This window comes from Plasmodium relictum, assembly GCF_900005765.1.
Source record: "Plasmodium relictum strain SGS1 genome assembly, chromosome: 1".
NCBI lineage: Eukaryota > Apicomplexa > Aconoidasida > Haemosporida > Plasmodiidae > Plasmodium > Plasmodium relictum.
In genome coordinates, this window is record NC_041679.1 from 179215 (window position 1) to 195698 (window position 16484).

General features: G+C 18.5%; 4 protein-coding genes across 4 annotated transcripts; 3 read left to right on the plus strand and 1 right to left on the minus strand.

Annotated features, from left to right (window-relative positions):
• Positions 1-1358: 1358 nt before the first annotated feature.
• Positions 1359-3632, plus strand: PRELSG_0103000 (conserved Plasmodium protein, unknown function; the record flags this gene model as incomplete). The annotated part of the gene is made up of 1 exon (XM_028678256.1): positions 1359-3632. One exon carries the CDS (start codon positions 1359-1361, stop codon positions 3630-3632), a length of 2274 nt encoding a protein of 757 aa, XP_028531395.1.
• A 1252-nt stretch (positions 3633-4884) lies between these two features.
• PRELSG_0103100 (conserved Plasmodium protein, unknown function) lies at positions 4885-8610 on the plus strand (the record flags this gene model as incomplete). The annotated part of the gene is made up of 1 exon (XM_028678267.1): positions 4885-8610. One exon carries the CDS (start codon positions 4885-4887, stop codon positions 8608-8610), a length of 3726 nt encoding a protein of 1241 aa, XP_028531396.1.
• Positions 8611-9711: 1101 nt separating this feature from the next.
• On the plus strand, positions 9712-12081 carry ORC2 (origin recognition complex subunit 2, putative; the record flags this gene model as incomplete). The annotated part of the gene is made up of 1 exon (XM_028678278.1): positions 9712-12081. One exon carries the CDS (start codon positions 9712-9714, stop codon positions 12079-12081), a length of 2370 nt encoding a protein of 789 aa, XP_028531397.1.
• Positions 12082-12786: 705 nt separating this feature from the next.
• Positions 12787-15255, minus strand: MCM7 (DNA replication licensing factor MCM7, putative; the record flags this gene model as incomplete). The annotated part of the gene is made up of 1 exon (XM_028678289.1): positions 12787-15255. The coding sequence occupies one exon, from the start codon at positions 15253-15255 to the stop codon at positions 12787-12789; it is 2469 nt and encodes an 822-aa protein (XP_028531398.1).
• Positions 15256-16484: the final 1229 nt, after the last annotated feature.

Sequence of the window (16484 nt, forward strand, 5' to 3'; positions counted from 1 at the left end):
ATTTATATATTACATTTTTATTCAATAAACTAATATTTAGTTTTACAATGTTTTTTTTTTTTACAATAAAAATTTTATGTACTTCATAATTTTTTTCTTCTTTTGAGTAAAATTTTCTGTATTTTAATGTTTTTCTATTTTTTTTTTTTTTTTTAGAAAATTTTTTATAAAAAAATTTTCTAATAGAGTTCTTATTAATTTTTTATCAGAAAAAAAAAAAAAAATTATTTTTTTTTTCACGAAAAAGCAAAAATTTTATATAAGACATATTTATATTTTAAAAAAATATAAAAAATGAAAATTAAAAAAAAAAAAAATATATTTTTAAATTAAGAAAATTGATAAAATGTTTACTTAAAAGATATATATCTTTATACGCACGAATTGTATTAGACTATTTATATTATTTTTTCAAAAACAAATAAAAATTTCTAAATTTTATTATAAAAAAAAATATTAAAAAGTTTAAATAACTTTTAACTATTTCTACTTTGTTATGATACATAATAAATTACTTAAATTATTTAATATATATATATATATATGTCATATTAGTCTGTTTATATCTTTAGAATTAGTAAGATATTTTATAATTTAAAAAAAAAAAAATATAAATCGTATTTCTAAGTGTAAATAATATTAGGATATGTTAATTAATATTTTAAAATTTTAGTATTTTTACTATATTAAAATAAAAAAAAATATATGTATGCATAAATCAAGTTAGATCATTTGTATTTGCTTTTGAAAAACTAATAAAAGCTCTACTAAATTATTTACAGAAAAAAATAAATAAATTTAGACTATTTATATTTCTAATTTAAAAATTAATAAAGAAATTTGTTAAATAATTCTAGAAAAAAAAAAATAAATAAAAAGCCAGATGATAATAAAATAATTCCAATTTTTTTTTTTTTTTATTATAAATGCAATTTGAAAAAATAATATTTTAGCTTAGTTGTATATTTGAATTAAAAAATTGAAAAAAACTCATAATTAACTTACATATATTCATATATTTTTTTTTTTTTTTTTTTCCTTTTATGTCTTAAAATTTAGAAAATACAATTCTTTCTTAACTATCTTGAAATTTACAATAAAAAGAAATTTACTTTTTTTTTATGCATTTTTAACATATTTATATCTTTGCATTTATAATACTTATTAGTTGTAAAGTATTTACTATAACTTTTTTTTTTTTTTTTGTTTTAATTTAAAACTCTCTATTTGTTGTTTTGTTTAAAAAAGATAAATATAATACAATAAATGCATTTATAATATATTGAAATCAAACCTAACATAATTAGAACATATAAAAGTGAAGTATAATAGAGAAAAAAAAAAAATTAAAAAATAAAATGTATAATAATATTACTGATGAAAAAAAAAAAGGATATTTTGATAACACAAATAAATTAGATTGTACAAAGGAAAATAAATGGAACACTTATGAAAACAATTGCAATAAAAAAGTTCCTATAAATAGTTCAGATATAAAAAAAAAAAATAACGAAAATATAATCGGTAGTAAAGGAAAAAATTATATCGTTTCTACGTATAATAATAACAATAATACCAATTCTAATAAAATGTTTTTTGATTTTTGTAATTCTTATGTTAATGTGTTATATTTTAAAAAGTTAAAAATAAACAGAAAATTGTTTGAAAAATTAAAAGACAAAAATATAGTTATATATTTAAAATATAAAGAGAGTACCTGTGCAAGTGAAAATATAGAAATAAAAAGTTCGGAAATAAATAATTTATTTTTATGTTTTTTAATAACAGAACCATTTCTTAAAAATGAGAAAAAAATAATAAAAATTTACATAAAATATTTTAAAGATGGCAAGTATAAAATATTATCATTCGGATTTGTTGAATTAAGTTTCAGTGATTTTACTGAAAAGTTTTACAGAAAAAAAACCTTTATGTTATGTTATGACAAAAATAATAATAAATACATTTTTGGATATTTAATATTAATATTAGCTCATCAAAAAAAATGGAAACTATGCGATAATAAAATAGCTTTTGAATATGTAAGCAAATCTTATTTTGTTAGTAATAAAAATAATTATGATAAGCAAGTCTTTTATATTTGTAAAAAAATTCAGAAAAATATATTAGAATCATTTAATATGAATGGAGTTAATGAAAAAAAGTTTTTACAAAAACAGGCATTATTAAAACATTTTAGTGTTACTCAGAGTTGTCCTAGCACTTTTACTGCAAACAATTTTAAGAAGAAATTGAATGATGAAAATAATAAAAATTATAAGAATTATAAATCATTAATATATTTCAGTGATATAAAAAAGTCAGATTATTCTATAAAAGAGTGCAACTTAGAAAATATAATAGATAATAATAATAAAAATAAAACTGATATTAATATAAATCATTTTGAAAAAAGATTGAATCATTCCAATAAAGATATTAGTCATTCTCAAGAAAGTAATACTTTACTTAATTCACCTAGTTTAAAAAAAGAAAATACTATATATTCTTTATCAAATACTAGTGCAGATAATTACTCAAAAATTAATTTGGAAAAATTTACAAAGGAAAACCTTATGAAATACAAAGAAAAAAAAATAAATTCAAAACATACTGAAGAAAATAATATAACAATACATGATGAATATTATATTTTAAAAGCCTATGAAGAAAACATTTTTAATTCAGGTGGAAATAAATTGAAAAATTATTTGGATAATAAAGAATCTTATAAGGAAAAAAATGATAAATATATAAAAGAAGAACAAAAAGAAAATTTCTATATAAAAAATAACTTTGATTTATTTTTATGTGAAAAATTACAAAACATATTGAATAATAATATAGATCATTTTATAAATGATACACAATTTATTCTTAAGCATCTTAAAAAAAAGATAGCAAAAAAAAATGATTATTTTATAAATGAGCTAGCAGATAAATATAAAAATGAAGTAGAAATAAAAAAAAATAATAGTACTGTAGAATGGAAAAAAAAAGATGTTGAAGAAATAAACAATAAAGAAAAGTGCGAACAGGCAGAAAATCGAGAACAACAACAAAATGAAGAAATAAAATGTGATATAATAAGAATTTTAGAAAATTGTATAAATACTACTTCAATGTATATTAAATGTGTTTTAAGAGATAAGGACATAAACACTTCTGAAAAAGATGTATTCATTGTATATGATGAAATCATAAATAATATGAAAAAGGCTTTATGCGAATATATTAGAGAAAATGAAATTTTAACAAGTTGTGATTTAAGTGTAAATAAATTAAATGAATCTTTAAATAATTCAAAAGAAAATCCAAAAATGCATGTTCATAATAAAAAGGAAGATAATTCAAATAACGAGACAGATGAAATGCAAACAAAAATATATAATGAACATGATTTTACACATAGTAAAACATGCTTTTCTTCTTATAAACAAAATAACATCTACTCTAACATTAATAGTGATGAAACGTTATGTTCTTCATCATCCTACTGTACACAATCTTCAAAAATTTTTAATGAAACATTTAAAGTAAATAATTATCTAAATCAGAATATATCAACAGCTTTAAAATATTATGAAAATAAATGGAAAAATAAATTGTTAAAAATGAGAAATTATATCTAAATAGGGGGAAAAAAAAAAATATAATAATGGAACTTTTTTTTTTTTTAGTATAATTTTTTCTAATATTTATTTTTTTTTTTATTTTCTCTTCTACCGTTATATATATATATATATATATATATTTGTTTTAATAAGAATATATAGTAATTGTTTTTATTTTGTCATTTTTTCGTAGTTTATATTTTTACCGATCATTAACCTTTTAACTTTTTTTTTTTTTTATTTTAAAAAAAAAAACTAAATTGTATATTTGTTTTAAAAATTAATAATAAATTTTATCATTTCTATTATTATTTTTTTATTTTTTAATTATTTTATCTAAATTTTCAACATTTCGTATAAGCAATTTTAAAAACTCATAAAAAAAAGTTCATAAGCTATATATAAAATACAAATGTTTTCATTTTCACTTTCAATGTACACATATTACTTTAGTAGATATATTCACATTTTTTGTTGATCCTAAAACGTTTTTATTACTTTAACTATTTTTTTATATTACACACCACATCAAATATATTTTACTACTATTTCTTTTTTATATATTTCATTTTTTCTCTGTTTATAAAATAGCCTTAATAAAATTATACACTCAAAGGATAAAACATCATTTAATTAGAAAAAAAAAAAAATGGATATTACGCCTAGTTTTTTTCTAAAAATATATAAAATATATTTTTAGTTTTAGCAAATATTATATGTAAAAGGTAAATTATATTCATTCAAAAATGGGATTTTAATTGAATTTTCATTCTATATGATTTTACTATTATTTTTTGATATTTAAGAGTATCATTTTTTTTAGAATATTTTATTTTTGGAGATTTCTTATATTTTCAAATAACACTATAAAAAAAAATTCATCATTATCAATGTACAATAATTTTAAAACAGTTTATTTATTATTTTTCTTTTATAGAGATATAATTTAAAATATTTTTATAGAGTACTTTATTTGTTCCTTTTTTTTTTTTTTTTTTATAAAACATAAAGATGGATTTAGTTCATTAGTTTTACATATATATATATGTATATATTTTTAATTTATTTTAATAATTTAAAGCTTTCATCATTATATTATATTTACAAGTATCAACTTTTTTTTAATACTTAAAAATTATATTAAGATGAGTTTTAATAATTTATTAGTTATTATATAATATATATATATATATATATATATATCTATTATTTAAAATATGTAACTTTTAATATGCCCATATTGTGGAAACTTCTCTATTTATAATTTATGATGCTTAATTTAACAAAAAAAATTTATAAAATAAAAAAATTATTTCATGTAAAATATATAAAGACTTATGAAAAGTTTTACAATGAACATTTTATTTTTAATTTTGAAAATATTGAAAATTTAAAAAAATTAAAAGAAACTAAAGAAGATGCTATATTATTATCAAATACACAAAAAAAAAAAAAAGATATTCTTGAAGACAATATAGATAAAAAAAAATTAAAAAAAACAAGAAAAGTTTTAGCTTTACTTAGGAATAGATTAAAAAATTTTGATAAAATACCTTTGAACAGACCTTTTTATATATTATACAAAAATATCGATTGTTTATCTGAAGTTGAGATAATTAATATTTTATATTCAGCTATAAAAAATAGAAAGTATTATACATTAAAGGAACAAGAAAATAATAATATTACAAATAAGAATAATTATATAAATAATAATAAGTATTTAAATGACATTTCATATGTAGACATTTATCCAGTGGAAACAAAAGAATATGATATATATTCTTTAGAAAAAGAAAATGAAAGTTCTCATAATGGAAATTGTATAAATACTGAACAAAATGGCAATTACATTGTAAACAAAAATAATTGTTTAGATAATATAAATGAAGAAAATGTTAGCTACATAGATAATAAGGAAGAAAATGCTAGAAATTTATCCAATAAAAATGTTAGAAAAAATGAAAATGACTATGTATATAAATTACTGTTTCGTATAAACAAGAAATTAATAAGAAATAAAACTGTTAGTAACTTAGATATTTTACATATATATAAATTATCATATTCTTTAAATTTTTATAAAATCAATACACATAATTTTATATCCCTTTATTTAAGTTATTTTTTAAAAAAGGAAATAAAAATAATACTTGAGAATAAAGAAGAATGTAAAATAAAAAATGATTCAGAATTAGATTTTCTTCTAAACTTGTTAATTATTGAAAACAAAAATTTAAAAACATATTTTTTTAATTTATTATATGACTACTTATTTGCAATTATAAAAAATGATCTTTTTAATTTATCATATAAGAATGTTTGTTTATTATTAAATATAAATAACTTTGAAAAAAATACATATGATAATTTTTTTTTTTTAGTTCTTAACAAAAATAAAGAAATTAAAAAGAAAATAACGTTGACAGATATAAATTATTTCTTTTTTTATCAAATCAAAAATAATATAAATCTACCATTCTTTGATGATTTAATCGAGGAATGTGTTAAATCAAATGTTAATTCAAAATTAATACAAAATATACATTTATTATCATTGTTATTATTACATTATAATTATTCAAAATGTTATTTTAGTATATATGATAAGTATGTAGAAATAGTATTTAACATGTACTCATATTTGATAAAAAATATAAAAATGTTTCTAGAAAATAAAAGAATAGAAGAGGAAATTTTGAATATTAAATTTTTAATTTCTTTTTCTTTAGCTTTATCTTTAATTCGTAATAATCTTTATCTTAATGAAGAATTTTATATATTCATTTTGTATCTGGTAAATAATAAAGAATTAAATAATGATGATTTAATAATTTTATTAAATTTTATTATTTTTTGTAATTTTAAAAATGATCTCTATTATAAGAGAAACCTATTATATTGTGATAAGAAAAAAATTACGTATATATATGATGGCGATAAGAAATATATCTTATTTGATTACAATGATTTATCTTTTTATCTTTATGAAAATTTAAAAAAAAATTATTTATATGAAGAAACAAAATACAACAAAAATGAAATATTAAAAAACAATGAAGATAAGAATAAAAGTAGTCTATTAAAAAAGTGTTCAAGTGAAAATAAAAAAAGTATATTAATTAATTATTTATCAAACAAAAATGTAAACGATATATTTAGAAATAATTTAGATAAAAATAAAGACCAAGTACAAGAGAATGATTTAGTTAAAATTAATAGATTGGAGGATAAATTTGAAATAAAATTACAATCATTCTTTGAAAAAAAAGGGGAGATAAAAAAAAATAAAAGTTATTACTTGTCCATTCTAGATTTGTTAATATCATTAAGAGATAATTATCTTGATAATAAATTTTACTTACATTTATTAAATTTATTTCATAAAAATATAATTAACTATAATATAAACATATTTGATTTGGATAAAATATTATTTACATATAGCCACTTAAATTTGAGTAAGGATATAATTTCGTTGAATATTCTAAATATAATAGAAAAATTAAAAACAAATTTTACAAGAAATAATTACTGTATTGATGAAGAAAAATGTTTTTTCGATTCATTATGTAGTATTTTATTAAGTATTTCTGAATTAAATTTATCTAATATAATAGATGTAACATTTTTTGAAAAGAAAGTATTGGAAAACATAAATAAAGTAAATATAAATTCGGTTCTTATATTACTTCAATACTTTATTTTAAAAGGAAATTCTTTTTTAAATATAAAGGTGATTACATTGTTATTATTAGAATATATTAAGAAAAAGTATTATATGGTAGATAATGATATGAATGATCTTAACAAAGATATATTATTAGAGAAATTAAGATATGATAAAAACTATGATTTTATTAAACAATATTTAAAAGAAAATAAAAATTATGATAAAAGAGAAGAAATGGAGGAAGCTAAGGAGAAAAAGAAAGATTATATTTTTACGTATGATAAAAAAAAAAAAGGATATGATAATATAAATTTTAATTATTATTTTAAAAAAATAAATGAAGATGATGTGTATGAATTTTTATTTCTAAGGTTTGTCTTTTTAAATATAATTTTAAACTCCAATATACTTCTTGATAATTTTATTTTTTATGACATGAACAATTTTAAAGAAATACTAAATAATTTCAATAAAATTATCTATATTATGAAAGAAAACTTTAGTGATATATTAAATATAAATTTAAAAGAAGATGATGAAAAATATATTATATCATTAAATGAAGAGATAGAAAATAAAAATATAAAAGAAGTAGAAAGAAAAAGGTTATATTTTAATATATGCAATAATACAAATGAACAAATAAATAATAAATATGATATATTGAATAAAAAAGATTTTTTTTTAATAATAAATTATTTTTTATTTATTTTTAAATTTGATTTGAAGTTTATTATAAAAGACAAGACTTTTTTAGAATATATGAAATTGCAACATTTGTATACTAAAAAATTTAAAATTATATATTACAATTATAAATATTTATTTATATATCGTAAACTAATACTTTCTATCATATATGATATGAAAAAAAAAAATTGTATAAAAAATAATTACATTTTAGATTTTAATAAAAATATTAACAGTCATAATGAAAAAAAAGATATCAACGAATTTATAAATATTTTAAGATATTTCAATTATTTATGCTTAAAAAAAGAAATAAGTAATAATGTTTTTTATAATTATTTAAAAAGTAATAATATAGATATATATGAAAATAAAGAATATAATTATGATATTATAGATAATGATAATATAATTTATAATTTACATAGTGAAATTTTAAATATATATGTAAATGTTCCCTTTTTTAATTATATAATACCATTGGTTATAAAAATGAAAGATAAATGTTTAGCTATTAAGATTTTATTTAGTAGTTCTGAAAATGTTGATACATATAATGTACTATTTAGTATTATGAAGAATTTTTTAAAAAATTATAATTACGATGTAATACTAATTAAAAGTAAAATATAAAAATAATAATAATAATAATTTTAAAGGCTACATAAAATGTTATGAATTGTCTAGGTATATATATATGCTTATAAGGTATTAGTTTTTTTTTTTTTTTTTTTTTTTTTTTGTGTTATAACATGTTTATTCTAAATATAATAGAATTATAAATTAATGTATCTTTTTTTTTTTAAATTATAATTTTTTTTATATTTATAAAATTTCACTTCATTTTTTTAAAATTTTTTTGTAATTTAAAAAAAAAATAAAAAATAGACGAAAAAAGGTATATCTAGAAAAATAGACGAACAAAAAATAATAAAAAAAAAATATAATGGATACAATATTTTAGTTAAATAAAAATAAAAAAAAAGGCATGATAATTAAAATCATATTTTGTAAAAAAATCAATTTTAAGTGAAATGTAAAATAAAAATAAATTATCTATTATAAAAAATTTTTTTTTTTTTTCTACTAATTTTATAAATAAAAGGATAAGTATAAACCTAATAATAATATCTCGTCTTTTATGTATATTAATAATAGTAGAAAAAATATAAAACAAGAAAGAAAAAAATAAGATGGAATAAATGCTATTTTAAAAATAATATATATTCTTAAAAAAAGAATGAAAAAAGAAAAATATTGAGTTAAAATTTAAAAAAAAATTATTTTTAGGTAATAATTACTTTCTTAAAGATTTTTAAATATATCATTTTTTAAGAACAAGAATTAGTGTTTCATAATAATATAGTATTAAACTGTTAATAAACGTATAAAAATAATATATATATATATATATAATTTACATAATTATTTTTTGTAAATAAAAACTTGAGAATTTCTTTACATAAATATGCTTTAATAAAATTAATATAAAAATTATATATATATGTATACGCATTAATCATTATACATTTTAACATTTCTACATATAATTAAGCAGAATTATAATATTTTTAAAGGAAATATATTAAATAATATAAAAAATTGAATTATTTATTCTTTTTTTTTTTCATTTTTTAATTTTCTTTTGTACTTTTTTTTTTTTTTGTTTAAAAATATTTTGTTTTAGTTTTTCTTTTTTTTCTTTTTAATTATTTATTTTGATTATGTTTAAAAATGATTAAAAGCATTGAGGTAAATTCACCTAAGAAAGTGATAAGGACTGAAATGGAGAAAAAAGATGAGGAAGAAAAAGAAGAATATTTAATTACTAATTTAACAGAATATGATAAAAGTATGCCTAGTGTATTAATAAGAATACCTAATAATTTAAATAAATTATTAAGTAAGGAAAATAAAAAGATAGACTTTAATGAAAATATAAAATCATCAAATAAAAATAAAAATCAGAAATTAAAATCCTTTAAAATGGATAATCTAGCAACAAACATAAATGAAAAAATAGATTTAAGTTATGATATTAAATTTGATACAACTTATAAATCTGATTCTTCTGATAGTTATATAAGTAAATCCGATTTTGATGGAGATGAAGAAATGAATGAAAGTATCATAAGAACATTTAAAAGTAATTATATAGAAAAATACGAATCAAATATAAGTAGTGATCATATAAACTTCTTAAGAGAGCACACAAAACATGAATTAGAGCACTTTTTACAAAGAAAGAAGCATAATTTTTCTAATGAAATGAAAATAAATGATATAATTAATATTGACTATGATAAATTGAATGAAAAAAATATCATACCGTATTTTTTAACGAACATGTTTGACATGGAACAAAAAAAAAAAAGAGAAAAAATGAAACAGGAATTAGAAAGAAAAAGAAAATTAGTGATAGAAAAACAAAAAAAAAAAAATACCATTGAAAAAGGAAGAAAATATAAGAATGAAACTAGAACATGTAACTTAAAAGCAAAGGATAAAAGAAAATCATTAAGTAGAGAAAAATTAAATCATAATAGTTCAAAAAAAGAAAAAAAAGAATATGATGAAGAGAAACAGGAAGAAGACGAAGATGAAGACGAAGACAAAGGAGAGGGAGGAGAAGAGGAAGAGGAAGAGGAAGAGGAAGAGGAAGAGGAAGAGGAAGAGGAAGAAGAGCTAGACGAAGAAAATAGTAAAATAAATAAAAAAAAAAGTATAACAATAGATAAAAAAAAAGTGAATAAAATAAAAAGAAAAAAAGAAAGAAAAATAGAAGAAGATAACGATGATTATGATATATATATAGATGAATTTGATAGAGAAGAAGAAGAAATAAATATTTATAATAATCCAACATTATATGGAATAGAAGGAAGTAGTGATTATTCAGAAGGATTTAAAAGTGGTCTAGAGAATACTCAAGAAGAAGAAATAACAAAGGAAAGTACAACTAATGATTTAAAAAAAAAAAAAAAAAAAAATAATGATGAACACTCAATAAATGATGAAAAGATAGATGATATAGTAGATTCATCTACAGAGAAATTAATATCATATGATTATTATTCTAGCCTAAACATTAAAGAATTTATAAAGCCCAATTTTAAAATAAAGTCTTTATCTTCTTTCATTCCTGTTGAAGAAAATTTAGATAAATTTGATGATATACAAAAATTACAGTATTTAATAAAAAATTTGCCTTATACACATATAAAAGAAAAAAGATCTTTATATCATTATAATATAAAACAATTTATCAAATGGAAAGTTTATTTATTAAATAATATAAATATATGCTTATATGGTGTAGGTTCGAAATTTCATATATTAAATCTATTCAGTAATATTTGTTTGAATGATGGTCATAAATGTATAATACTAGGTTTTGAGCAAGAAATTAATTTTGAAGAAATTATAATTCGTATATTAGAGTATCATTATAAATATAAAGCAACGAAAAATTTAAAATCATATGATTTATTATATGAATTAATTCATTCGGTAAATGAATCAAATATACCTCTTTATTTTATTATACATAACTTGGATAATATAAAATTATATCCATATTATGAATATTTTTCATTCTTAAGTCAGTATGATAATATATTTTTTGTTTGTTCTATTGATGATGTTTCCTTTGAATTGAATATGAATTTTAAAAACATAAGTTCAATTAATTTTTATTACATGAAATGCCACACCTGGTTAGATTATCGATATGAAGTTTTGAGACAATGGAACAAATTTTTACCTGAATGGGTTTATAATAAAAAAAGTGAAGAAATAGATGTAAAAAAAAATATTGAAACTATTTTAAATGCTTTGAGTATAAATCATAAAAGATTATTTAAAATTATTGCTTCTATACAATTAGAAAATTTAGAAAAAGGAATTTACGGAGTTGAAAAAGAATCCTTATTACAAGATAAAAGGTTGTTTACTGTAGGAGCTTCAAGTATAAGGATAAATTCTTTACTAGTTGAGTTTGTTTCTCATAATGTTATAACCGAAACAAGACTAAAAGAAGGAAATACCTTCTTAAAAATAAATGCTGATAAAGAAGAACTAAAAAGGTTAATGGAACAATTATAAAACATATATATATATATAAATTTATTATAAAAAAGAATAAATAAGAAATAAATAAAAAACATAAATACAATGAAATAAACAATTAAAAATGTGTAAATCTATTAAGCATATTAAATAATAAGACATATGAATTATGAAATTCTTTAAAATATATTTACAGCACATATATATGTTTTATTTAAAAAAAATTTTTTTTTTATTTATATTTTTCCGTGAATAAGTAATTTAAATAAATATGATTTTTTCTTTTCTTTTTTTTTAGTTTATACTTTATAAAATATGTAAACTTGCTTATAATAATTATGAATATTTTATTAAAAAAAAAAGACTTAAGAATACATTTAGTATGTATAAAAAATATTAAAAAAAAAAAAAAAATTAATAATATATATATATAATAACATAAAAGTAAAAATATATTAAAAAAAAAAAAATTAGAGATATTGTATTTTTATAAAATATTCATTAAAAAGCAAAAAAAAAGAAAAAAAAAAAATTTAATATAATTATAATAATGATAATATAATGAATATAAAATTATTATAAATGTAATTATTCTATAGGAGATAGGTATATTTTTATATTCTGTAATAATTTCATTTTTTTATAAAAATGAATTTTAAGAAATTAACATAATAAAAAGAATTAAATATTCATATTCTTATATATATATTTGAGTAGACATTTCATTATATTCCTTTTTTCTTAAAAAATATCCTCTTCTTCCATTTCTTCATTTTCTTCGTCATCCATATTGTACACATCGTTCGGAAAAGCAATAGCTGTGTTATTTTTATTAATAGTAAATACAGTCAATTCTACGTATTTATCAATAGTGTTAAAAACATGTGCCTTTGTAAAACCTTTGCTTATAGATTGCCTTTCGATTTCTTCAATAGTAATCCATCCATTCCATTTTTTTTTCTTTTCCATAATTTTATCTTTAATACTTTTAATTATATTCATAATTTCTGTTGAAGGATCTTTTCTTCTTCTCTTTTCAGTTTGTAATGATACACTTGCTTTGGATTGTTCAGTTAATCTAATTGCTTCTTCAAAATCAGCAGTTTCTATAACATCACTGTCTCTTAATCTTGCTAATGCTTGTGATATACGTAAAATAGCAAGAAGAGCTCTTGGAGTTGTATAATTTATACGTGTATCATTATACCTTTCTTGTTGAGATTCTAATTGTCTAGTGGATACATACCACTGAGTAATTTTTGGTATTAAATCTGGAGAAATTGTTGGTTGTTTTTTTTTTGCTAATTGTATAAAAGCTCTTAATACAGTTTTGTCAATTTCTTCATAGCCTTCCTCACTTAACTCTGATCTGTTCTTTTTATCATCACTAGAATCAGTGCATTTTAGGATATTTAAAACATGTTCAGCTAATTTTTTATCTTTATCTCTATCTGCTATATCAAGAAGAAGAAATTGTAAATCAAATCTAGTTAATAATGCTGCTGGTAGATTCATATTAAGCATAACCGACTTCTTGCAATCATATTTTCCGTTAACAGGGTTAGCAGCAGCTAAAACCGACGATCTTGCAGGCATATTACTACAATGACCAGCTTTAGCAATTGAAACAGTTTGCTGCTCCATGACTTCATAAATAGCTGATCTATCAAATTCATCCATCTTATCAAATTCATCAATACAACAAATTCCTTTATCCGCTAAAACTAAAGCACCTCCTTCCAATGTGGTTTCACCAGTATTAGGATCTTTCAGAACAGCTGCAGTCAAACCAACAGAACTACTTCCTTTTCCTGTAGTATAAATAGATCTTGATGCAATTAAACAAACTTTTTTCATCAGTTGACTTTTTGCAACTCCTGGATCCCCCATTAATAATATATGTATATCACCTCTTATTAATCCTCCATCCTTTTTTTTTTTTGTGCAACCTCCTATTAGTTGTAATAATAATGCCTTTTTCACATCTTCATGCCCATATATTTCTGGTCCTATATTATAAGCTAATTTTTCATATAAATTAGGACTATTTTTTAACTTTTGAACTTCTTCCATTATTTTATCATAATTATCAATATGTTCATTAAAATTTTCTTTATTATTTTGAACATAGTAAATGTGGAATACTTTTTCTGCAATTAAACCTCCTTTCATGGCTTGAAATCCACTTTTAGTAACAGGCATTAAGACGCCTGTTAAAGTAACAGACATACCAGGTTGAACTGAAGTGGTACTTTCTCCATGTATAATACAGTTCATACTTCTAGGAATATCTCCTTCTGGTAATTGACTTGGTAATTCTTGAACTTTGATTTCTTGATATTTTACAAATTTACTTAACTTTGCTTGGAATTTTAATGATCCTCTAATACCGTGAACGTTCGTACATCCTGGACAATCAAAAAGAGGCATAAAGAATGGGCCATCTACTGCTTTATAAGCAAACATGTGACACCTATCACATTCATAGGTGGCTACTTGAATTCTAGGTTTTAATTGTGTAGCCCTTATAACTTCACATTCAAATGTACTTAAAGAGCCAATGCAATCAGCATTTACTACTCTCATTTTTCTTACTAAATCCCTTGAACTAGGGATTAATATAATTTCAAAATTTACTCTCAAATATGCTGGTAATTTATACTCCTTCATTCTTTCTTGTCTAATTTCTTCAATTGGTTTTATCATATCTCGAAATAAATTATTGAAAGCCTCCTTTTCACTTTCATCTGTTGTATATCCACTACTATCTTCATTATTTATTCTTCTTAAATTTTTCCTCTTAGTTTTTTCATTTTCATCTTCCTCTGCATATCCTTTTATAAATAGCTTAAAACAATCATCGGATAAACACTTATCAGCAGCAGAATATAAAAGTTCCATGTATCTATGAGTATTTGTCATTATTCCATTATAGACAGATGGATCAACGTCCTTATTTTCTTTGCAGAAATGTTCTCTTAAATCATCTAAATATAAAGGTAATACCTCCGTATCATGATTATATATTTTTTGCAAAAAACCTTTATATTTTAACTTACCCCAATTAATATGATTAATTGATGGGTCTTCAAAAGTATTAAAAAAATTTACTAATTCATTTATATGAGAATTATAATTCTTCACAGCTTCTAAATATTTCGTATGGCTATCATCTATATATGTTCTTATTTCCTTTTTATTATTGTCCATTGCTAATAAACGAAAAAAAAATTCAAAAAAAAAAAAAAAGGAATTCCTCTGTATCAAATAGGTACGATATGCATACCTTTATAAAAAATAAAGAAATAAAAATAAACTAAAATATAAATAAAATGGATATAAAACGTTAAAAAAAAATAAAATAAAATAATCTACCGACACAAATATTAATACCTTAAAAAAATAATAAATGTATAAACATATAAAACTTATAACTCAAAAATAAAAAAGAAAAAATAAATATATAAATAAATAAATAATAAAATATAAATATATTTATTTTTAAAATATAAATGAGACTTCACAATTTTCATAAAAAATTATCACCTTTTAATGAAATGATAATTTCAAAAAAAATAAAATAAAATAAAATAAAATACTCTTAAAATTATAAAAAACTAATTAATTAAAATAAAGTAATATTCAAAAAAAAAAAAAAAAAGTTACATAATTTACTTTAAAAGAAAAATTTTAATTAAAAAAAAAATAAACAAAAATTCATAAAAAAAAAAATGAATGTAATTTCTCAACAGAAGTAGACATATGTATTTTTTTTTTAAAAAATAGAAAAAATAGTTTTCAAAAAAATTATAATAATAATATTAAAGAATAAGAAATTTTTACTTTTTGAAATGTGCATAAGGACGTATTAAAAAAAAAAAAATTAAAAAAAAAAAGAATATGAAAGAAGAAAATGAAAAATGTAAAGATTTAATGAAGAATTAGTAAAAATTAAAAAGGAGATTTAGAAAAAATGTAAATATATTTTAAGTACGTGTGCTTAGTAACAAAGTTAAAACAGTTTTGAATTTTAATTTCTTTAAAAATAATTTATAAAGTAACAATACCTTCTTTTTTTTAAATTTATCTTAGTAGTATAAAAATTATATCAATGCTAATTAATAAAAAGAAGATTATATGCATAAAGTTATTCGTATTTGTAACTTATATATATAAAGACCTTACGATACATATCTAATAAGTATTGAAATAATTAGAATAAACAAAAATATAATGAAAGTTATTTAAAAACATAATATATATGAATACATAAAAATCTACTAATATATTTTATTAAGTATAATTTAATATGCTTTGTCTACTTTTTCTTCAAAAGAAACAAAATAATTTATACTTTATTCTTTTATTTCTAAAAGACACTTTTTTTTTCCTTTTTTTTTTTTCTATATAGTATAATTAATTTTTATTTACCTTAAAAA